The sequence below is a fragment of the Glandiceps talaboti genome, chromosome 22, assembly GCF_964340395.1.
Source record: "Glandiceps talaboti chromosome 22, keGlaTala1.1, whole genome shotgun sequence".
Lineage (NCBI taxonomy): Eukaryota > Metazoa > Hemichordata > Enteropneusta > Spengelidae > Glandiceps > Glandiceps talaboti.
Genome location: NC_135570.1, coordinates 1,439,417 through 1,466,596, shown reverse-complemented (window position 1 = coordinate 1,466,596; position 27,180 = coordinate 1,439,417). Strand labels below are relative to the sequence as shown.

The 27,180-nt window shown below is 34.8% G+C and overlaps 1 protein-coding gene across 1 annotated transcript; it reads right to left on the bottom strand.

Annotated features, from left to right (window-relative positions):
- Nucleotides 1-4,619: 4,619 nt before the first annotated feature.
- Nucleotides 4,620-23,568, bottom strand: LOC144452385 (tachykinin-like peptides receptor 99D). The gene is made up of 5 exons (XM_078143476.1): nucleotides 22,934-23,568; nucleotides 8,227-8,377; nucleotides 6,363-6,559; nucleotides 5,731-5,872; nucleotides 4,620-4,661 (listed from the first exon to the last, which is right to left on the bottom strand). The coding sequence occupies exons 1-5, from the start codon at nucleotides 23,566-23,568 to the stop codon at nucleotides 4,620-4,622; spliced, it is 1,167 nt and encodes a 388-aa protein (XP_077999602.1).
- Between the last annotated feature and the right edge of the window lie 3,612 nt (nucleotides 23,569-27,180).

Genomic DNA, 27,180 nt, shown 5'->3' with positions numbered 1-27,180 from the left:
TTTATAAGTATTTGGTTTACAAGACTATTACATAGATTAAACGAATACACATATTTTTAGAAAGTGACGTATTATGATATATTATTAATATAACCATACATTAAGTCATTATTTCTTTAGCTTAACATTAATTATAACAATATGTATTTTATATGAGAGTATGTTTCCAAGTTTTCCATTATTAAAACTTATTTCCAGTGATTATTTCTATGTCTTCCGCTGATATTACTTATTACAGTAGCGAAGCAGAGCAGATGTATACCTTCGTATTCCTGATTACAGTAGCGAAGCAGAACAAATTATTTGTATACCTCAATGTAATGTCACATTTCGAAATAAAGCTTGGTATCTGTGTGTAGTATATAAGTGAAGCTATTTCTCGGTAGATTTAATTTTATCCTTAACAAACCCCTCATTACACTTGACCTCCACATATGTATGTATACTAATCATAAAATACTACATGTATATATTCAATCCGTCATTTTTATAACTTAGCAGGCAACCAAGACTCTTGACTGTTCGTTTGTTCCTGCCCGTTTGGATTACTGTAATAGTCTGTTTTCTGGTTGTCCTAAGTATCCTATTAACAAGCTACAGCGCGTACAGAACGCAGCCACACGCCTTGTGTGCAAAGCCACAGAGCTCAACCACGATGAACCACTTCTGCACTCTTTGCATTGGTTACCAATCAACTCTTGCATACAATACAATACAATACAATACAAGGTTTCTTCAATCTGTTTGTTATGACGCGCTGGAGGTAACCGCTCCAGAATATCTTTTCTCAATTTCTTCACCTTCATGCTTCCCGTAGACATATACGATCTTCTTCCGACACCCGCATCCTAAAAACACCATTTGTCCCCAAGAAGCTTATATGGCTCCTCAATTTAGAACAGTCTTTGTCACGCTAACTCCATAAGCCTTCCGCTCTGAGACTTAAAATTTACCTTATTGCAATCTTAACTCTCACTCACCTAGTAAACATATCCTTCCATGTTTTCAATTGTTTCTCTGTATCCTCGCAATTTGTTAGTAGTTCAGTGTCTGCGCTTGGAGCTCTTCGGAGAACAGATGCATTATAAATTCGCTTTATTACACACACACACACGCGCGCGCGCGCGCACACACACACACACACACACACACACACACATAATTATATACGGACTACTCTTACTTTCATATGGGAAATTATAGTGACAAATATTTCACAACATACCTGGTGATGATTCGGTACTTCTGATGTTGGTCCAAAATTTCTTGAATTCCTTCAGAGGGAACAACAAGAAGATTAAGCTTAACTATAACCCATGACGTGTCGTGTCGCGATCACTATGCAATGCAAGATCTTATCCATCCCGACGTCCGACCACCACGTGGAATTAGGCTTATTTTCATGATGAAAAAAATTCACTTTCGGAAAAGTATTTTGCAAATCGTGTAATATTATACTAAAAAGTTCATCGTTGTTGGCGCTAGACACAATTTTGCAACGAATTTTGAAAGGATTGCTGGCAATGATGACTCTGTCTGAGTCAAGATGTGAATGTCTATTCATAATCAGAAAGAAAGGTGTTACGTCATATTCTCGTTTTGACTCGGAGGGATGGACAGTTCTTTCCGTAATTGCCTGTACTTTTACAATGGAGACACCTGACTTGTCATCGGTTAATATGTAAATCTGATATAACTTTCTTTGTTGAAAGTGTACACTACGTACACTGCTGATATTGTTTTGTTGTATATATCACATACACATGGAATCTAATGGATATCACGTTTTTCTATTCTGTAAAAGAGTGGAATATATTAAAAGTTCTGGAGTATCGCTTTTCTGAAGAGTCCGAGTTTTCAACTAATACATCATGGAGTTATCTCTAGAGCTGCTTTCGCCATTGCTTTGGGCTGTAATTGATCGCCATTTTCTCGAGTTGCTGGTCCATTAGTACCCATTATATTGTAGTATTTAGATATATCGCCTTGAAGATGAGGAAAACAACGACTGACCTGTTGATACGGTTGATATTTCCTTCCCATAAAACAATGCAGCAGCTGCTCTCTTTATCTGTCCACCACCACTTTTTACCATCTTCGAATTCTTCGTTGTACTATGGCGTTGGTCGCCATATTAGATGACAAGATGGATTACGCAACTCCACAATTATCCGCAGTTATCTCAGCAATCCACGGAGGCTTAACACCACAACGTTATCCTTTACTGTACGAAAAACAATCATTCTTGGCTGAGTTGAACATTTTTGAAAATCTAAACCAAATTACCGAGAAATTGCAAACAGTGAACAGACCAATCAAACAACAGCGTGTCCAAGAAGGAGCAGGTGAAAGACGTGGATGAAGTGAGCTAATACAGAAACTGGAGATATAGAAATATATAGAATGCTATGATCGACAAATACAGATTCGCATTCCTATATTAATTACACCAAAATTCACACCTTGGCTTTTTACGTCACATCAAAAAATGAATTTAGAAGTAAAATAAGTCCATAATATATATGTTGAAATGTCATCTCAGACCAAGTGATAGTGTTATCAATACTTGTGACATATTTTATCATAAGTTGGTCTGGGTCCACATGTCTTCGGCATGTCATTTCTTTGGGGGGGGGGGGTAATGTAGCAGTGTTAATCTCCCAAACTAGTGATGTATAGGAGGACGGGTGTACACACGTCATACGTATGTATAGGCTTGCGCGCGCGCGTGTGCGAGTGAGGTCGTGCATACATGCATCTCGTAATTGCATTCATGTATGTATGTATGTATGTATGTATGTATGTATGTATGTATGTATGTATGTATGTATGTATGCATATATGCATGCATGCATGCATGTATGTATGTATGTATGTATGTATGTATGTATGTATGTATGTATGTATGTATGTATGTATGTATGTATGTAGTATGTATGTATGTATGTATGTATGTATGTATGCATGCATGTATGTATGCATGCATGCATGCATGCATGCATGCATGCATGTATGCATGCATGCATGTATGTATGTATGTATGTATGTATGTATGTATGTATGTATGTGTGTGTGTGTGTATGTATGTATGTATGTATGTATGTATGTATGTATGTATGTATGTATGTATTTATGTATTATGTATGTATGTATGTATGTATGTATGTATGTATGTATGTATGTATGTATGTATGTATGTATGTATGTATGTGTTATGTATGTATTATGTATTATGTATGTATGTATGTATGTATGTATGTATTATGTATGTATGTATTATGTATGTATGTATGTATGTATGTATGTATGTATGTATGTATGTATGTATGTATGTATGTATGTATGACTTGTATGTCACAATCCTAAATTATATGTATATAAATTACAGATTCTTACAATTCAACTCATTCTAACTATTTATTCATATTTTGTACTATAATACAATTCACCTAAACAATAAATGACAATACAAGAAGTACCAACATTATTTAACATTTTCGGTTGCTATAAGTAGTTAATATGTTAATGTCAAATAAATAACTTACAATTGTCAATAAAAGTTTGATTAAATCGATTTGCTACTAGTTAATCTGGAAGAAAATACTACTAACTTTCTGTCCTATTTTGTCCGGGATGATTTCAAAGTATAGAATTTATTGGACTAAGTACACTGAGAGACCACCTAGACAACCATTTTAATGATGTTGGCTCACTAGCAAATAACAGTCGGAAATGAAAGAGGAGACATCGCCGGGGGTTGTAACGTTATACATAGCGTACCCCGGGGAGAATATTCCTGAACTTCCGACTGGCCAATAAACATGATCACGATGTCATCAAGAATATGATCACCAGTGTTAAAATTAATGACCGTTCTTATTATAAGAATGATCCCATATGTACATTTGGTAGGAATCTAATTTTATAACCATGCTTGTCTGACAAAGTTTCACACTGTTTCATTACTGACACACTATTCAAATAAATGTTTGAATCGTTAAGATCACATAAGAAGCAATTATCACATATAATAGTAATAAGAACAGAAACTGAACTTTTAGAATTCTGTTAACTCAATGATACCATACATCAAACCAAGTATGTTTCAAGTAAATATAATGTCCCTATATTTAACCCAATTTTGTAAAAATGTTCAAATATATTATAGAGAGTGATAGAAAGCTTAGTGCTCCAAAACTACTCTCCTATAGCCGTATTACCAAGCGAAACTAAAACTAATATATGTGAACACAACTGTCAGAATAATACCTATACGTTGTATTTTATTATGGTTACATTCTAAGAATTCGACTTTGTAAAGATTCAATCAAAAAAAAGTGTTTATTTCCTTGACATAACGAATCTCGTCTGTAATATGACAAAATTTATTGAGAGCATATTGTGTAAAGTCAATAATTCATGCAAGGAAAACTTGTATTCATACTATAATAAACCTCGAAAATTCAGGATGGCGCCCTCACGTGATAATGTAAAAATCGAAAGTAGATTTTGAACTATATCAGAGGGCGATATAACTAAATTTCCGCATCTAATCCACCGTGAACTGTTGATATCACCAGAATAAGAAAATAGATACTACCCGAAGAATATATATATTCTTAATACACTTGAGTATCATACTCTGCTATCAACAAGAAGACCTAAGACAAAAAAGTGAAAAAGAGAAAAGAAAATGTCAGGTTTAGGTTTAATTTGAGTGAAAACCCTAAGTTACAAGTTAAACTAGTGGAGCGAGTTGATATGTTTTCTCAAAAGAGGCATTTAAGACACTGTTATAATACCTAGATAGATATATAAACATTTTAAGTATGTTTCAGTAATTTTGAATTAATTGTTTCATATCATTAAGTCCCAAACTGCTAAACATATACAATTCTTACTATATATGTCAAAATGTAGAATATACCATTTATATACGTTCCCGATTATATAATTTTCAAACCAATCACCTCAATAATACCAATTCTAACCCTAAACCACACAGTTTAGTCAATTTCCTCATCAATACTGAACCTAAACTAGAACATAATCAATAGATCTTTCATATTGTATAATCTAGAGATCTGAATATCTAATTAGATGTGTGTGTGTTTCTTATCGACTTTTCTTTGTTATTTTAAGGTCAACTATGATTCACTACCAATTATTACGAAGGTGAAGACTTGTTACAAAGCAGCTGTTGTTTGATTATCAATAAACTCTGCTTATCTCTTGAGCAAATCGATAACTGTTTACGTATATACTTTAATGTTTTGACGACACGGTCGTAACCATGCATGATTAATTGCAGTCAAACTGCGATCTATGTATTAACCAATTAATATTCAAAGGCAAGCACTTATTACATTGAGTTTAACCTAACACGAGAGAAGGTCATGCAGAATATGCCTACAATATAAGCATTGAGGGGAAATGACCTATAAAATATAACCCAGCTCTTCAAGGGGTCGTTACGCTATATTGACACTTTACTCATGGTTGAGTGAATTTAATATCACCCGTGTCAATCCCATAATTCCACGGCATTTAACATTCCTCTTAAATTGTGGATAAAGTTGTATCAACAAGAAATAATCCCTTGGAACACTTCTCTTTAAAGGTTCTCGTCTAGTTGTTTTCAATTTCACAATGCAAGATTTGATCATATTATGAACAGTCACTAATTCATAAGACATTTTCAGCGGGACAATCTTCAACCGTGGTCATTACTGAGCCATTCCGGGAAAGCTTCATACTGTGCCCGGATGCATAACTGCTTAACGTACTCGGCCTTGGAGCGTCTATACCCTCTTCAGGCTTCCAGCGGACTCCTGGCAGAAAACGTAGAGCTTTCTTGAAACCTTTTCTGAATCTGATGAAGAAAACGACAAAAACACATAAATATGTTATCAATCCTGGAAATGTCATTCAATGTACACAATCTATAGTGCATTTCTGTGTGTTTAACAAGAATTCGATGTTGATAATTCTGTGTCAAAATGGTGTTTTTTATTAACACATTTTGTAGAGAACGTCGTTTAACGAAACAAATGATACTAGGCGAAGACAAACATTCAAAAACTACAGTGTGTATTTGAACATACACAAACACAAGAAAGAACCAATTTATAAGTTTATGATTTTGTCTCTGGAAATCTATTCAGTGTCAGCCAATTCTACTATTATCCCATCACGTAGATTGTGTTTAAACGACTCGCATCTTCGAACAATTAGCCTATTCATTAGTAGCCAAAGCAAATCGCATATGACGTCATAACTTCGATCCTTTCAATGCTTTCGTTCTATGGAATTTGATACAAACTAAACATAATAGCATAATGTTGCACATGTGACAAACTTACCTGTCATTCAGCCAACAATAGATGAACGGATTGTACATGGAGTTACTCATCGAAATCCAGAACATAAACATATATATGTGTTGGATGTGTATGAATTGGTAAATCTGGTGATGATGACGTCCAAGTAAATAGTAGACATGTACTGGTAACCAACATAAGGCAAACAGTATAACTACCACTATCATCATCTTGACCACCTATAAAGTTAAACAATCCCAAAAAGGAATATTAAAAGTGTTGTAGTAATAAGCCAAAGTGTAACTCATCATTTTCACAAGTGGTGTATTTGAGAATGTCACCGTGTTTATTTGTTTGCCTTTGTGTTTATCTTTTTTTTATTTACCGATTCATTAATGTATATTCATATTCAATCATGGAGATAATTGCTATATTAGCCAATGTAAATATACACATATCAAATAGATATGTTTTTATATTGACAAGACCTTCCATAGAAATACCTGTTTTAGGAATATAATATTATTTATACAGTCAATAGCTTTTGTCCATGAAATGTTTGAAATACATATTTCATATATACTCAGCACATACATGTGTTTAAGTTTATGCATTTTTATTCAATGTTATATAAATAACTTTATGCCAAGTCAATTTGCTTCGTATAATTATATGTGCTAATTCGTATCATTTGGATACAAAAATGAAAATCTAAGGTTTTCTTGTTTTTTTTATTTAAAAAATGAAAATTGAAAATCTAAGAATTTTGGTCATATCATTATTCAATAGCCTGCCTGATAGAGGCAGACTAGACTTAATATGGACGATGAAATGACGACCTAAATTATCATTCACAGCATCAAGACTATTAAGATTTACGTTGCGGGAACATTCATTCATATCAAAAAGCTCAGGATACAATTATCAAACACAGTCCCTTAACTCCAGACAATTTCTCGAGTGATTATGGAACATTCTCGAATAATCCCTACTGTTGAAATCACCCTGTGGTGATAAGTTATGAGTCGGTTTCGTGTCCATTTTTCCTTTGAAATCGATCTCTAGAGCATGGATGAGACGACACTTTTCTTTAAGTGTCTTGTTAGTGAATAGAACGTGCCACGGTTCATGCGTAGTGAATAGTAGAGATTGACCTCTCATTGTGAAAGTGTTTTATGCTATGGTCTGTTTGGTCACAGTAACGTTAATATCTGACGTTTGGACATGTAAAACCTGCTTTTTTTTACATCATTAAGTACAGAACAGACACCTGGGAAGCAAATATTGTGTGCTATCTATTATATTGATCTTAACATAAACCCTGTTACTGCCCGTCTCACTGAACTTGATTTCTTGTCTAGTACATGCTCATTCTTTAAAGACGTCATTCATCGTCATTGTTGAACTAGTAATGAAATACAACTGAAAAAATATCAACAAGATTTACCTTTAAATCCCAATTAAAGCAGTGTTTACTAGATAAACTTTTTTTGAAACATTGTTATAAACTCTCGTTTGCCCCTTGTAATATATTCAACAGACGTAATTATTTATATTAAGACATGAAATTCATGCATATGTTTTGTTTGTTTGTTTGTTTTTTGTTTTATATATACATATGTATATATTATTGTATATGTTGTATAGTTAAGTAAATACGTCAATAAAAAGGAAATATAGAATAACTTTAAACTCCTGGCCGGACCACAAAAATAGTTTTGTGGTCCAGCCAGGAGTTTAAAGTTATTTTTTATTTCCATTTTATTAATGTATTTAATTAACTAATTCCTCACTTGATATGTACATTTTGTTTTCTTTTCGACCTCTGGCAAAATATTTAAAACAAAAAAGAATGCAAATTGATTTTGTTTTTTTAAGGCGAGAGTTAGATTGATATATTAGTCACCTTTCTCTTTGCCTTCAGTTGCTCTTTATGTCGACTTGAGCTTTCACCAGGTGCATGACTTCCCCATAGTTTAATACCAACTATGTAATAGGATACACTCATGGCAGCCAGTGGTAGGAAATACTCGATTATCATAAGTGAAACGTTGTACCTGTACAGAAAATATGAAGAAAATATGTTGAACGTACAAAGATCTTTACAACAACTTTAAAACTGAAGATGCATTGAGAAAAGGAAAAAAGAGATTAGCATCAATCAATCAATGACATAATAAATAAATAAATGAATAAATAAATAAATAAATAAATAAATAAATAAACAAACAAACAAACAAACAAACAAACAAACAAACAAACAAACAAATAAATGAATAAATAAGTAAATAAATAAATAAATAAATAAATAAATAAATAAATAAATAAATAAATAAATAAATAAATAAATAAATAGAGATAATTATCTGTATCCGATAACAAAAAAGTGTCAGCATTCTAAATATTTGATACAGGTATAATATACTACAGGATATTTATTGTTGATATTATATATATAATATTGGTTTATTGCTCTCAAAGGCCACCGGCCCAAATAGCAAATCCATCACAGATATACAAAATGCAAAATATACAAAACGGACACAGAAAATTCAACTATTAATAAAGGAAAGAAAAGAAAAGAAAAAGGAAACATACTACTTCAAATACATTCTTTTCTCAATTGGAAAGCTTTGTGTATAAATACAGCAAGGTTTGATATAACAACTCTATCATCACACGACATAAGAGAATAAAAAGTTTCAATTGAAGGTTGTCTATATGACCAAACTGGTAAATATAACTCTCTTAGACGTTGGTATAACGGGCAGACAGAAATAAAGTGAAATTCATCCTCAATTTCAATTGTACAACAAACTTTACAGGTGCGCTCCTCAAGAAAAATACCACGTGCCCTACCCTCCTCAATTTCCAGACCGAGACCCGAGCTCCTCAGACAAGCTATTGCTCTTCTGAATTTTGATATTCCTGATATGTGAAAAGCAACCTTTGAATGGATGATGATTTTGAATGAAATCAGTTTGAAATCACTTTCAATATATTATGAGGATTCTTAGACAAAAGATCGGAATCTCTGTTTTTCTGGTCAGTTGAAAGAGATTTATTCTAACACAGCTCAGGAAACGTGAAAGGGGATTTATTTCATGATCTTAGATAACATACAATATACTTAAATACACACATACACACACACACACACACACACACACAAATACACCATTTAGAAGTTTTAAACTAGTTTCCTTAACTGCCTAGAATGGGAAAAGACGTGACTCACGATAAAACTCGTCAATCATTATGAAAGATTGATAGGTTTCTGACAATGTTATATCAATATGTGATTATGGATTGCAGAAATGATAGCTCATACAAATATTACCTTTAGTTTATGTGTATTATCAAGTAACTAATGAGTGTAACTTGAGTAATGATACCACTATTGATTATTATTTCTTTAATTTGATATATTTAATGTAATAAGTCGCTAGAGTTGCATCTGAATCAAACTCAGATGAAATTATATAAACACGAGTTTATTTGATATATTTGATATAAAAATATAATTACATTCTAATCTGATTTCGTGAACGAACCCAATGGGGTGCCAACATTGTAGACAATTCATCACATTTTAGCAACCAGATAATGGAAGGAATGTGCCATCGAGATCAGTTAATGGTGATTTTATGTTCCAAGCGTTGTGCACGGCCTTAGATTCGCTCCTTACTATCCCCGTTGTACATCAGCTTATTTCAATGGTTAAGTGAATTTCTGACAATCGACTGGTGAATTTCACAAAGACAAAATTGGCTAACCTATCAGGACTCTGTCGATGAATTGAATGTTACATTAGTCAAATAGGAATACTGGTAAAAATCACCACAAACAAAAAGATGGGGTGATGCTTTGTCTTTTGCAATCAAATGGGTACTCAAATATTAACTAGGAGGATATGCATATTAATGACCCAATTCAACATCTAACAAAAAGGATATGCATATTAATGGCCCAATTTAACATTTAACAACGAGGATATGCATATCAATGACTCGATTTATCTATAAGGATGTTACTGCCCCACGTTTAACTATTAACTAGGTATATATGCATATTAATGAACCAATTTAACATTTGACAACGAGAATATGTATATTATTGACACAATTTAACATTTAACCACGAGGATATGCATGTTACTGACCCGATTTAACTATGAGGAAGTGCATGATACTGCCCCACTGTAACTATTAACTAGGTAGATATGCATATCACTGGCCCAATGTAATTATTAACTATAGCTATGAGGATATGCGTATCAATGCCTAGATTTAAATATGAAGTAGGGCAATATGCATCATATTAACGATCCAATTTAAATTTTCAACATATATACTACTGTGAATCTAATATATGTTACTTTTATCACCCAAAACACGTTCTTCTGTAGAGTACACCATTAGTTGCGTTTCTGCAAGCGTTGCATCAGGTTTGTTTCTTTTGAACAAAGCAATAAACGGTGATTATTTACATAGTTTATGATAATATTAAACTATTATGTAAAACAGAACATCGGATTGTAACAATATTATTTTAACTGTATAGAAGTAAGTGACAGGTCCATGGCACTGATTTATTCCCTTTTAAAATTCTAACATCGCATGGGTAAATAATGTTCCACCCTGTTAACTCTTGCCATGTACGTGACCAGGCATATAGACATATATGTAGGACTGGTATGATGGCTGACTGATAATGGACATTTAAGAACACTTTTCATGTTCACATGTCTTTATACCTCTAACACAGGCCTGCCTGTCTTACACAACTCGCTGGGGCAGACAATTCATGTTGTATACCGTCAAATGATACAATGACGTAATGCCATTACTCAACACCACGTCCAATCAGGTTCGCACAGACACCAGGGTGGTACCAGTCTGTCAAAGAAACTATTGCAACGGAGGGGATTGAAACACCAACAAGCGGATTAAAATTACGTTACTTAGTAGTAGGGAAGTTATGAGACATGTGAAGAGATATGTCAGTAAATGCTCATCAGCTGTCACGATATGATTGACTGTCAATCTTATTTGGATTCTTCACATTGTGTGTTAGTAGTAGGAGGTGTTACGATGCCGCTACGCTTGATAACGAAGTATTGAGAAAGGTTAAATGATATGACAGTAATGCACATCAGTAAGTTAAGTCTGGTCGTTGTGTGTATGTTATTATGGAAAGCTATACTAACATACACAAAAACACCAGACAAAACAGCGCTACTGATACGCATTACTGGCATATCTCTGACACTATCTCAAAACTTCGCTACATAGCGTTAGCGGAATCCTAATTTCCCTACAACTAATTAATATCATCATCTAACACTCTACGTCCTATCAGGTACCCATACATGCCCCTTGATAGCAACGACTCGCACAGGCAACAGGGTAGTACCATTTCTGCCAAACAAACTTCAATAGCTGTGAACGGAGTTGAAACGGCTACAGGTACATTGAAATGATGTTACGTTAACATTTGAGTACTATATTTTAATCTCTAGGGAAATTGCTGAGCAGACACCTTTGTCACTTTCATAAATCTAAATGACGTTCAGTAGCATTTAGTTATAAAGAACTAGACATGTGTACGTATTTTAATGTGTCTTAATGTGTCAGTTTCACAAACGTTGATCAAAACTCTCCTTTTCAGATATAAATTGTCTATAAAAGGACAAATCTCATCTGATCTCTAAATAGAGAATAATTAGGAAAAACCGCCATAGGGCCGTAAATTGACCTTATAGACATAAGTTGGGCATATCTCATAGATCAATGACAACCCCTTAATTGTGTTATCATCAAGTAATGTGTAGACTCAGCTGTGACCATTAATTGGTAAATATGACCACTAATTGAAAGAGAGAGGAGTGTATATTGTTACCAATGAACTGGCTTCCTTTCCTTGAAGGGCTACCCAATTCGTTGAATAATATGTATTGCCTTTCCTCACTCAGTCAAAGACTTTATCTATTGAAGAAGTATTTCTAACTTACATTTCATTACGGACGTTAAGTCAGTGAAATAAATCATTTGGACAGCAGCAGTAATGGGCAGGCAAATATTCTATTTTCATTAAGAAAACGTTCTTTTAACATACATAACACCTTTCATTCGAGAGCTAATGCTCTTGTGAACAATACATCTAGGTATTCCTGTAGTTAGAAAGGAAGATTATTACCTAAGGGCTGGCAAAGTTAGGTGTAATATAGTAAGGCAAAAATACTTAAACAAAGTTAACTTGAGAAGTGTTAATGTACCACTAGCAGCAAATTGAGTGTCAAATATTCCGTGATTAGCTTGAATATTACATTTAATCTTTTCCAGACGTTGGTCGATGTTGTTCATATAATTAGGTGTGTTTAAACTAATAAGTATCGCCTTGGCTTGGCTAGTCTGCTTACAGATAACTAGTACCACATGGAGAACATATGTAGAATAAGCAACGACAGTCAACTACAAAGCCTTGTTTATTTAATGTACGACAATGCATGATGGCCAAAATAAACTAAGAGTCGAAGTTCGGCATTCCTATCGTAAGCCGACTTCTCAAATATTTTGATATCAAACTCTACGACATGTTTCTGTTCTCTGTGGGTGTCAAGTCAATCAACACTCTATATCAATTGTAAGGTTTGCGTCGTCAGTGTAAAATCTAGGGAGCAAATGTGGATATGTCGACCAAATGTATGTGATACAGCAACGTTGATGATGATGATGATGATGATGATGATGATGATGATGATGATGATGACGACGACGACGACGACGACGACGACGACGACGTCAACGACAACCATCATCATCATCATCATCATCATCATCATCATCATCATCATCATCATCATCATCACCATCACCATCACCATCACCATCACCATCATCATCATCATCATCATCATTTAATATTTGTACAATAATCACAATACCACCATTACTACATTAACTACTAGCCCTTCCATGAATGATCATCACTACCATAATCAACAGCAATTATGCTGCCAAATTATAGAATTAACCACAAAAGTGTTATCACAGTGTCAGTGTTGTACGCGGAGTTCAGTGAGGGCAATGAAAGTAATTCATGGTTTAGATTTCGCAACAGAATATTAACAGCTTTTGGATAACTGCCCACATGGACATCTTTATGTGCGTTTGCTGTTGCAAATATCAAAATATGTGAAAATGTCATATAAATGTACTTTTCTACGTTGCTGTCCTGTCTGGCTTAACTTTTCAGATCTTTTTCATTTCGCTATTTTTGCTATTTCATAAAATCAAAATGATAAGTCTGCATCATGACTTAGTCTATAAACATGTGAAGTATTACATCTAAAGGTGAGTATTACATTCATAATTACCGATTTCTTCGCATTGTATTTGACGCTCACAGATGCAGATGCATAGTGATAGCGACTAGATATCATGCTAAGGAGAATGTTGTCTCTTTTTAGAGTTAGGTCGAGCAAATTCTATATCTTGTGATACTTGTTATAGGTAACATAAGTGTACTTGAATCTGCCTAAAGATGAAAGTGATCATTAGAAAATAGTACCAGTCGTAATGCAATGATACACGGCTGACTAAAAGAAGTACTCAGGTGGCACTCCATTGCAGCAATTGTTAAAAAGTATTTATTATCAGAAATTCTTGAAATCTGGGTGCATGATGCATTTGCTTGAAGGGTTTGTTAACGTGTCTGTAAACGTATAATGAAAGAACTTTTCTATTTTTGCCTTCTGAAACATTTTGTGCTGAGATTAAGTCTCAGCACAAAATGTTTCAGAAGGCAAAAACGTCATTTTCGATATAACGATCCAAGGCGTTACGATTGAATATCTTTAAAAAATTGATATGTGCATATTGTGAAGACTCGTATTTAACAGTACGGTTAAACGTATCTTGCCGTCAGCCAGACATAAGGAAACTCCTAACACTAAAACCACCAAGTCAGTTTTATAAGCCTGGAGCATAAACGACTTGCCATGATTAAATAACACGAAATAACTGTCGATGAATCACTTCTCAGTTTATTTGATTGTCTGCTCTGTAGTGCAAATATGCCTCCCTTCTGTACAACACTAATCTAAATAGGTAGCCCGTCAACTCTGTCGCTTATTGAAGTTATTCATTATGCGATTTTTCTTTTAAAAGCAAGCTTGAGGGTAAACTGTTTCTTTATTACACTTCTCCATAACTACCGTATCTTTTAGACTGTAAAAAGGTACATATCTGAAAATGTCTAAGTTGCGGAAACGTCCCTGGAAGCTACGACTGAGTTGATAATTGATCTACAAAATGAAAGTAAGAGAACCAATTTTGTGAAGCGCCGACAAGGTGTTTAATTGAACAGACTACCATCGAAGTGACGTCCTACATGTGCGATAGACCCGTGCATACGAACGGCGCCAACATCCATTTATAAAATAACTATGAGAATGTTATTTTTGTTAATTGACAAACATGAATAAACCATCGAAAGGTCAATAAAACGTTGTAGTGTATTAAATAGTAACTTTCATTTGATGATTGCACTGAATATAAAGATCTAATCAATGTGAGTTTTCGATAAATTGGAATGTGTGTGTATTCGGGTCTTTTTGTACGACTATCATTACCTTAACGCGAATGTTTGTTCATTTTCTTTCTCTGCTTCACTCTTTACAATATTCATATAACTTACATAATTGTTCTATACATGATTTGAAGGAAACGTTTCTTCATACGTTCATTTTAATTATTGTCGCTCTAGTTCCATACATCATTCATTTGGAATATAGCTGCCAATGTTTTCTTATCCAAATTACTTTCTTGATATTTTCATTTCCATTTCCATTTGATGCTTTGTTAACACCACCACGTTATTAACTCAGACATGTTTGGCAGACTGTATTTAATGGGTCTTCATTCATACACCCATTGACGATAAACTGAGAAGAAGAGCAAATAGTCACTGAATACTATACACAGTTCTACAGTGCCACACACTAAAGGTTTCATATATTTATCCTAAAGTTAGGATTATCACGTCACACGTTGATGTTTTATATCTCAACTATATTGCGGAGTTATATATTGACCCTACAAAGATGGAAAAGTCGGCGTTTAAGGATTTACTTTGTGTCATCTCCTTTCATAATCTAACAGTAATAATGCTATGTAATTTTGCTATGATGTCAGCGAATTAGTTGCACTACATGTGGATACCAGGCTAACAGAGTATACAAACACTACTTACAACTTTGATCTATTTTGGGGGTTTATTTTTTTTAGGAAATATGATAAATTTTGAATTATAATCTTCAGGTTTCAGTTATCTCTGCCACACCTTACTCTTTACAAGTGGAAATAATGTAAACAATAATTGTTATAAAGGTTTCTGAAAATGCAAGAAAATAAAACCCAAAATTGATCCGAAAGTGTTAACACGTTAGTACATGTATATATATATATATATATATATATATATATATATATATATATATATATATATATATATATATATATATATATATATATATATATATATATATATATATATATATATATATATATATATATATATATATATATATAGGAAGTCAGTGGTAAGATATGTCCGTAGTACAGTGCTCGATACGTCTGCACGCAGAGCGGAGTATATGTTGAGGGTAGAAGAAAATCAAGTCGGGTTTTTCGTCTCTACAAGCCTGTTTCGTGAGTAAATCACTCGTCAGGAGATGTTGATGTACATCAACATCTCCTGACGAGTGATTTACTCACGAAACAGGCTTGTAGAGACGAAAAACCCGACTTGATTTTCTTCTACCCTCAACACACACACATATATATATATATATATATATATATATATATATATATATATATATATATATATATATATATATATATATATATATATATATATATATATATATAATGTCATAATAATCACTGATTTAATTGTAAATCAGGCGTACAATGTCAACACATTAGAGCATATATTTGTATTATTCCATCGGTGCGTCTGATGTATATTTAATCCTATGAAATCGATGTGATTAGTATTACGTCATATGTGTACAAAGACGAATATGAATCGTTGAGGACGAGACTATGTGCAGTCCACATATCATATCAGTATTGTTATGATGTAATTAGATGTTATTCCCCAATATTTTTCTTCGTTCAGCCAAGGAAAGTACGAGTAACCTAAGAGGTCTTTGTCACTATGAGTCACTAGACAAGTAGTAACAACCCTTAGGTCCGAGTGCTGACTGAAGACAAATATTGGAGAATAACCTAATTTTATATAAGGAAGTAATGTGCATTGAACAGAAGTACATAATTATTATGAAAACTGTGAAAGGTGGGAAGAATTCAGAACAAAATCCCGAGTCCAACTAAGGTGATTCGGGGGCTTTAGTATGTCCTAACTGATTTCAATTCACACAGAATGGTGAAAGTTGTGACAATAAGGTTAGGGCCAAAGTGCATGTCTTTGTATCATGGCATTGCAGATTCTCTGATTTAGTTTCTATCACGTGAATATGAAATGTGCTAGCATACTATTTCAACCTTGTTTTTTCACACTGATCTGTAAATTTTGTCATCGAAGTATATCACTGTGTTTGGAGCCACATGGATAAAACGAAATTGTGCTGTGTTTGAAACGTTGCAAAACATTATTTGACTCTTACAATAACCAAACATTCTTCCTACTCGTGTCTTAACAGTTTGAACCTTCACACATACTAAGAAGTATGGCTATTGAAATAAACTAGGTGTAGTTTCAATTTGAAGGAACCACGGTTAATTGAAATAAGAGGGTAGCAGTTTATCAATACAAAGGCAATGACCTAAGGGTATAATTGAGTACTGTAAACATGAGACTCATTGAGCACGTTTTAGCCTAGCGTCACGGCTTGTAGTTAATTTGGGCTATTACCAACTACTGTCTAGGTCAAGATTTGTGGGTAATAGCATAAATCGTCTACAAAGCTAAGCACGTTTAGGATCATAGTGGTTAACGTCAAATATCAACCTTTTTTGCAAAAACTAATAATAGTAGTTTTTTCCTATTTATCCGCTCTATTGATCATTAAGTGATCACATATTCCTTAATAACTTCGTGACCTCTTTACTATAGTTTGACCTCTGTTTAACTATCAAGTTAGAATTATCACCATCATTATGTTATCTTAAATTTATCAAGCTATCTACATTTCAACTCGGTTTGTATTCATATTGTTTAATCTATAAAGCTTGATCCATCTGTCTTGAAATGTGATGATATAGAAATATGAAGATTCAAATTGTATTATAAGATTGTTTTTACAATTTCCTCAACACAATATCATTTTCTTCCCTATCATCAAGGCACTTTTACTCTACTACTGAATACTGATCAACCCCCTACTTCAATTCCTTCCACCGTGTGCAAATCCATAGTGATATAAATTTTGAATAGTGGAATCTTGCAATGATAGGAAAAGGACTAGTTACACTCTTTATCATATATGGTAAATGAGGTATTAAACTGAGTTACAATCGAATTGAAGGCACTACCAATGCTACGTGTAGACAAGACTCAGTTTCGCCAAGGGTAAGATACTAGATGTGTAATATATGAGCTGTAACTGAGAGCAATATTGAGAAATACATCTTACTAGTAAAATGAGGTTTAATTATTTGAAATGCTGCAATATTTATTTTATATTATATTACATATATCCATCTTTTGTGAAATACGAGTGGTTGAGAATAAGCACATGACCATATAGGCAACTCTTACAACATAACAACAGAACAAGTCAAGAGGTAACTCAGGCAGCCGCATGTTACTCTATATATGAAATGATGGATACGTCTACGTCGTGGTCGTCCTTTAATGAGATTGAACTAATCTACAGTATAATTTACATGATAAGAACCATGCCTTTCTCTATTCAAATTGGAATATCTTTGGTATATACTAGTAGATTGACTAACCTACTTCCGAGAAGAAAAGATAGACAATTGAGCAACTCTTAAAATTGAATTATTTGTGAACGTACAGAAGAACATGTGAGACATAAGAAAATTCTCTAATAATCACAAGAATTTGAATGTGTAATATACACATGTACTTGATTTAAAACTATTACAATGTTAATCTTACTAGAGTGGCATCCATCGTGTAACTGATGCAATGTTATTGAACACACGACATTGTGTGATTTCTGACGTTAACAAAGACTGTTACTAATAATAGATCGATTTTATCACCTTCTTTTTAAAATGACATTCTGGTTGCCTGCTGGGCCAAGCTTAATTACAATTCAGCAGTCGTTGTACAGCCAGCTTTACCATATGGGCATCAGCTTTACTATTACTCTTTATCTTAGGCACTCGTTATTTTACATTCTGGCGAAACATTTCATGTAAGTTGTATAACCAGATGGAAAATCATAAGGCAGGCCACGGAAATGGCTCCTTCTAAAATTGTGGAGGACACTGATCAATTACTAACCTTTCACTGATTTCATTGAAATGAAGCATGCTAAGGAAATAACCGTTTAATGACACATTTCAAATATCAGGAGCAATTAAAAATAATACATGACTCTGCTATCGTGTCACGTATGTCCTTTATATGGTTGGCATGTCCCATGAATGGAGTAGGGATCACACGTCAACACATTACTAGTCAATATGTCAGAATTTATACTTGAAAAGGCTTTTCGGGTGAGCACAGTCACACCCCCTGACCTTGTATAGGTACATTGAAAATCTCTAATGAAACACATACATAGATGACAAAGCTTTTATCGAAGGATGTATATAGTACATTCACCTGGTGTTCACCTGGTGTATCATTTCTAGGTAACTTTACACAGGCAAATTAGCGTATCATGACTATAATTTAGAATTCAAACCGAAACGTGAATATCCAGGCTTATAGTGTTGTAACTCCTAATATAAGTAGGGACACATTATAATTTCATTTATTTACAATTGGCGCACACCTAAGGACCCCTCTATGGACACTTATATGATAAAAATCATTTATCATGAGAACTTCACGGTCTTGCTGGCAGAAGATGGTTTTAATAGTTATATATATATATATATATATATATATATATATATATATATATATATATATATATATATATATATATATATATATATATATATATATATATATATATATATATATATATATATATATAAAGACGGTGACTGCTGGTCGAAATAACATTTTCTTCCTGTATCTATACCTATCTCTCCATCATATAGTATAAGATGTGAATATATTTGATACAACACACTAATTATAAATCAATGTCCTTTCACTTTGTCGAGGAGCGTAGCGCTCCTTAGCATAAATGATTAGATGTATTAGTCCCCCACCCTTACTACCAACCACATTCCTGAAATCTCCCCTTCCGCCTTAATTGGCATTATACATGTTAACTTCATCAAACCAAAACAAACCCTACCATTTACAATCAACAATCTCTTCTACACTAAAAGGAAAGAGCTAGTGTGGAGATTTCTCTTTGAATTTAAAAATAAATTGTTACCAAAGACACGTATACTCCTAGGCAACGTCAGAGTTGTGTAAAAGATTAGCTGATCACTTGCATATAAATTACATAATGAACCAATTTATAAGAACTATTTGATACCGACTGCTTTCGAACATGACCTTACGTCAAGCAAATACGATAATTGCTACATTCCGTTTATAATTTTGTTGACCCAATCAGTAACAGTTATATGTTCGTAACAACTATTAAAGGCCCCGCAACCATATGGTAGAGTCATCTCTACAAAAGCTATTCCATGCTTCTATGTGATGTTTTGTATTTCTAAACATTGACATGGTGAACATGTTATGACAACTAATGGGCTATATAATAAATTTCATTATGCATTTATTACATTCACAATTTTGTTAATTCTTGTTAAACGTCTACGGTAAGCATGAAAGATAGATTTTAGGGCTACACATTTTAGATTTTGTTTGTTTCTTGTTGTTTTGTTATTGTTTTTTGGTTTTTGTTGTTGTTGTTTTGCTTCCTTTTTTTGGGGGGGGAGTATTGTAAATTATTATATCGTTTGCATTTTGTAAGCTATTTTGGTCTTCAGACGACCTAGTTCAACTGACAATTTAAAAATACATAATTAACAGTGCCATGTTGTAAAAAATACCATGGTGGTAGAACGTCATTTTTTTCAGTACAAATAGGATATTGAGTTAAGTGTAGTGGTCATCATATTTTATAGGCATGTCCTGGAGCAGTTCTGTTAGTTTGTTTATTGATGCGTCTCGTTGTATAACTACACTCACAATCGCAGTTTTCGGACAAGGTCATGTTATTCGACGATTACTATTAGTCAAAAAGTGACACCCTTCGTGGAAGTGTGTGCTTAGACATTTTCCTTAGGGTCTTTTTCAACGGGGTTTAAAATCAGAAATAACTTTGTGGTTGACGTAATCTCTGAATTGATAACCCTACATCGATGACTAAGTAATCGGACGACAGTATTAGTAATCGGACACGAACTTCCACGCCGATTTACGTATTTGTCGCGTAAATGATGAACTTCGCCGCTCCATTTGATTTAAATATTGGGCAAAAACATTGGTATTGTGATATTTTAATCACCATTACACAAAAGTTGATTGCTTTTGCTAGGAATTATCATGAACACTGTCCTACTACCGAATTCGACCCCGGGATTCGATCACAGTTAATGGCGCTGATTGGCAGTCTATGTTTTGGGCGCGCAAACGTCATTACTGTCCGATATCTGAGACACTTATTTTCTCAAGATACGTCCCATATTTTCGTTTAAAATAACACCCATATTTCATGGAAAATGTCATCTGGGAGAAAAACATTAATGAGATATTTGTAGATTTAAATAAGAGCGAAATGGTATTCGAGTGATCTTGTAACATTTCCGCGTACTTTGCTTTGGCTAAAACACTGACAACTACGACAGTGTTGTTACATACGGTAACTTTGTGATCGCCCATATTAATGCTCTCAAAACCGATACCACGACAGTAGTGTTGAATCAAAGCTTTAGTATCGCCTGATCTTTCGTACGAAATATTGAACATGACAATATGACAGTTCCGAAGAAAATAGCGAGGATCGCGGTACGAGTCGATATCTGTCCGAAAACAGAGTCTGTCCGAAAACTGCGACAATGAGTATATAGGTAGTCTCTTACCATCTAATTATATGACCACCACAATAATTGAAAGTGGCTAATTTGCTTGAGGGTTAACTTTTTATTAGTGAACTGTCTTTCCTATATTATACAAATCCGGCTCAGAAACAAAGTTTTGATTTAGCGTCTTCAGTAACTGTTACTAGTTAGATTTTCGTAACGCGGGACCCCAACTCCCCGAGGCTCGTCCTCGGTAATTACTGTTACTTGTTAGGCTTTCGTAACACGGGACCCCGACTTCCCGAGGCTCGTTATTGGTAGATGTCACTTGTTGGGTTTTCGCAACACGGGCCCCCGACTCCCCGAGGCTCGTTATTGGTAGATGTCACTTGTTGGGTTTTCGCAACACGGGCCCCCGACTCCCCGAGGCTCGTTATTGGTAGCTGTCACTTGTTGGGTTTTCGCAACACGGGCCCCCGACTCCCCGAGGCTCGTTATTGGTAGCTGTCACTTGTTGGGTTTTCGCAACACGGGCCCCCGACTCCCCGAGGCTCGTTATTGGTAGCTGTCACTTGTTGGGTTTTCGCAACACGGGCCCCCGACTCCCCGAGGCTCGTTATTGGTAGCTGTCACTTGTTGGGTTTTCGCAACACGGGCCCCCGACTCCCCGAGGCTCGTTCAAGGTAACTGTACTTAATCATAATCTTAATCTTTCGTACTATGGGACAACGGTAACGATTCTTAGTTAGGATTTCGTAGCATGGGACCCCAAGGCTCGTTCTCAGTAACCGTTACTGGTTAGATTTTCGTTGCCTCCTGACCCCGCGGCTCAGGCGGGTGAATGGGGACGACGAAATGGTGATTTGTCCTGTAGAAGAAATGGGCTTAAATGCCAAATCTCAAATTTTCACCAGCTGTTGCTTAGGAAATCCGATTTATTGGTAGATTCTATTTTAATTGAATTTTTGTTCATAGGTTAAACTTAGTGACTGTTTAACGTACATCATGTCGTAGAGAACACAATTACGAGTAAGTGGCACTATCTGGCTTGTTTCTACATTTTAGTATCTATTAATAAAAGCCTTGTGTTAAACTATCACAGTATATTGCTAATGACGATGTATGAATCCGATATCACTAAAAACCACCCCTAGTGTTTTAGCACAATTGGTGGCGTATTATGCCTAGTATGGACTTTCTCAACATGTTTAACCTGAAATGTATGCTATATCCGATTCCCAGGTTTAAGTTCTGCTAATAGCAAGTGGTGGTTAAGAACTTCTTGTAATATGCAACAACCATTACCCCATAACCCCTTTAATCAACAGAGTGAAATGAAAATAAAACATTACTCTCGATTCTTAACAGGAATGATTCAGTAAATAATAAGCCGTTTTCTAACACAATATTATTGGTACGTTTATGTATAAATGTAAAATGACTTACCAGAACTCATATTCTTGAAATATACCATCTGGCCAAATCATGACACACACAGTTCGTTCTCCATCAGGACACTTGAACAATTTGAGGCTAGCATATATAAAGATTGGTAGACAGATGATGGCAGCGATAATCCACACAAATGCAATAATTGTTTTTGCTCGAGCCCTGGACATCCTTGGTTTCATGGGGTGAACAATAGCAATGTAGCGATCAACTGCGATTGACGACAACGTGAATACACTTGCTAAAACTGTCACCTGTCCAATAAATCGAGCAATTTTGCAATACGCGAATCCGAAGTACCACACGTTATTCAGTAGAAAAGAAAAATTGAAGGGTATATTTAATGTAGCTATCAGAGTGTCCGCTATCGCTAGGTTGACCAGAAAATAATTGGTAACGGTTCTCATCCTTCGATGTGCTAACACAATCCATATTACAATTATGTTCCCACCAGCAGCTATAACTACCATCGTACCAAAAAGTACGCTCCATAAAAATTGCGCAAATGCTGGTTGGGTAAATAATGCAGCCGAGCACGGAGGTGTACAATTTGTGCAATTGGCAGCATCTTCAATATCAACAGCTGGAACCGTAAAGTTAACGCTGAACGCAGGCACTACAGTTACCCCCATCCTCTATGGTATAGTATGGGTCTGAAGCTCGGTGATATTCTTGAAACTTAAAAACAGGAAAGTGAACGCTGTCGTGGATGATGCCCGCAGATTCCTTCAGATTCCGAGTTCTACTTGGATATTTCTCGTAGAAAGCTATTCGTCAGATAACAAGTAGTTGAGTATCACCCTCGAAATGAATGTGAAAGTATGTCTTCAACAAATAAACACGGTGGATATGTGCTAGTCGATCTAGGATACATCTGTAACAACACGCTAGCCGCTGTGATTTGACGGCAAGCTATATCCTTGCGGATGTATTTGATAAATTCGTGAAATGTGTTACCAGTGATTTCAATAAATCTAACAGTATAAACGGAAAGTATTAATTCCAAACAGTGTACTTACTCCGACACATCACGTCATTGAATAAAATATTGATTGTTAAGTACGTCCATCCGTTTCTAAATAAAAAATATGAATTTTCACTGGATTCAGTTCAGAAGCAGACAGCGTCACAGGCGTAGGAATTTACACAGAGTAGTCATTTATGAGCAAAAGACGTGAACACACGCTATAAGGTAAGAGACTGTGCGTTCACTCCAGCAGTAAGAAGTCACACAGGGATTATGCTATGTGTAAAGACGTCTATAGTGGAATTAATGAACAACGTGATGTTAATGCTTACACATAAAACCGTTGACAGTTTCGTCTGCTCTCTCTTGAGACTGCGCACTGCCCTTTCCTGTTATGAATTTATTAGCGTCAGAGGTGTATGCTGGACTATCCCTCTAATGTTAGATGACTTGTTATTGGAGACGAAACCTGCAAGCAGGAGAAGAAATCAAAGTTAACAAAGTCATTCAATCCATTTAAAGTCCAAATTACTGACCCGAAATCCAACTCTTCCCTGATAAAACAATTTCCTGTCATGTGATTTTCCAAATACAGTTATATGCACCTGCAAATTATCTTGAGCCCTTAGGGAAATGCAAGGAAGATCCCCAAGATTATGGCTAAATTGGACTTTGTTTAATTCAAGACCTATTGAAGATGATCAATATCTTAGCCCCCGTTCTCCGATATTCTTCACCGAAATCAATCTAATACAAACTTCTACACATTTCTTATTAAACAAACCATAAACAATTTATTTCTGTTGGTGCAAGAAATCGATCGGGTGAAAAAATAAGCAATCTATGTTGATTGAGCCAGGGCATAATGATCGAATGCCCTGTGTGTGTGTTATTTACGCATTGGACAAAATAAACACAGTCTCCTTTCAGATGAAAACGATGTGGCAAACCGATAAGGAAACATCACAAATAAATGAATACATCAGAATACATCTAATCATGTACGTAAATCTGCCATAACGCTAGCATAGAAACAAAGATAAATATATCAGGCGCCATATAATATAGTAAATTATTCGTTGTTGAGATGTAAGTTATCCTATGACGATGTCGCTTCATCAGATTGTGTGTGTGTGTGTGTGTGTGTGTGTGTGTGTGTGTGTGTGTGTGTGTGTGTGTGTGCCTATATACACGATATTTCAAAAACGACTTCATTATAGAAACTTCTTTGCATATCTGTTTGTGGTAATGGCAAGAATTGCTTATTAGGTTTTGGAATATATCATGAATATTAAATGGCACATTTGCATAGTATTAAAGTGATTTGTGATAATTACGTAATACCTTGAGAATGTAAGCTTAAGGTTTTATATAATCTGCTACAGACAACAAAGGTAATACAGCGCAAATATCCCATAAAGGTCGTTGATGTAGTTTTAAGCTTAACTTAGTCATTTGCATATTAAATTGTCTTTGGCAATTAGGTAAATTGGGAAAATAACATGCACTCATTGCACATGTATTCTCGTTCCTTGTACAGAATTTATAAATGAAGTTCTCAATTTCATTGCTTGGAAAACAAATTTACACAAATTAATCAGCAAGTCATCATCAGATGTACACATTAATCTTTAGAATTTGTTGAAGTTAGGTTCTAAATATACAGAAAATGGTAAATACTCAGCTCTCAACGAACTGTAAGTAGAGAGCAAATCAAAAGGAAATGGTATTCATCTTCTACGTCACCAGATTTACATATTTTACACACTCTGAGTTGCGAGACAATGCCTTGGTAACATCCCTCTTCAATCGCTAATGGTAGTGATGAACATTGAAATCGAGCGAACGTTCTAATTACACCTTAAAAATAAATATTTTTCTGGCTCTAGTAAACTTTTGAAAGACCTATAAGTACGTAATTTAGGTTTACCAGTCATCTTAGCATACCACATTTGTTTACAAATATTTGGTACCCTGGTGGTGATCAAAAATCTAAGTGCTCAACCAAGCATACCCGAACCCGTATGTGAACAAAGTATGTTTGATTGATGTAGCCCGTGTATGACATCTAGATTACGTAACATGATATAAGTTTGCCTTTGAAGCCTGTCTGGAGACATGCGCGGAGGAGCTTTAACCAATAACTGATGCAACGTCTTAATGTTGACACAAAAAAATGGAAGACGTCCACATTCCCCCACCACTGCTTCGTTTGTTGTATGACTAGATACGGATAGTAATCGCCTACGCAACTTCCTTTCAATTTTTTCTATGACGTCATAATACTGAAAGCCCACTGGAAACATAGATATTTGATCATCACCATTTATTTTCCTTTGCATATATCAGCAACAACAGTGTGCTCTGTGTTGGCAGCCTCAAGTAGCAACCACCATAGCTATAGCTATAGTTGACATCCATGTTGATGGAACTTTAAAAAACAATTTCGTTATCCTGGTTCAATTTTAGATTTTGTCATGCAAACACAGACAAAGTAAAAGCCACCTGCTGGATAAGTATCTCTTAACTAATCGTTAGTTCTTTTCAAATGTCTGCTGATAATTCTGTCATGTGGAGCGGGTGATTGTGATAACCACAGCTAAGACCTACTCGTTACATATGTGGATGTGCTAATACTAGCCGTCCGCGTTTAACCTCTCGGTTTGTCACCACTTTCTTCGACGCAAATGCCAGAATTGTTCTGATTAAACATGTGTCACTTTTATCTAAGAGTATTTGATAAGGCGCCATTGTTGGCAACTAGGGTTAATGTACCAGTTCTTGCATTACAATCTCAGAAAAATCTTACTTTCTCAATACCATTTGAACGCTTTTATTTTATTTTATTATGTCTCGACCGCATGGTACTAAGTTTTTATGGCTAGCGTGGTGTGGTGACAAGCATAAGTTAACCTACACATATACTGGAAACGTACAGGAAATGTACAGAAACACACGTGCACATTTAATTTAATTATTGCAAGTTCTAAAACTGCCCACTGTTTGGCAATCGCGCATTTCAGCAACATGCTATATGCGTGTATTTGTTAGTCTACTAGAAGCGACGGTCATGAATGCATACATAGTGAGTTGGACTTTGAGTTACATGCACTGGGGTTACTTTATAAACGTTAACAGTTAGAAAGACACGCGTGCTTTTAATCGTCCACGTCTATGTTTGTTTGTAGAGAGAACAGCAACGCTTGTTAACTGGTAGAGTCAGGAAGACAGTTTGTTGACATGGCAACGCCACCCGATTGATATGTTTGATTGCATA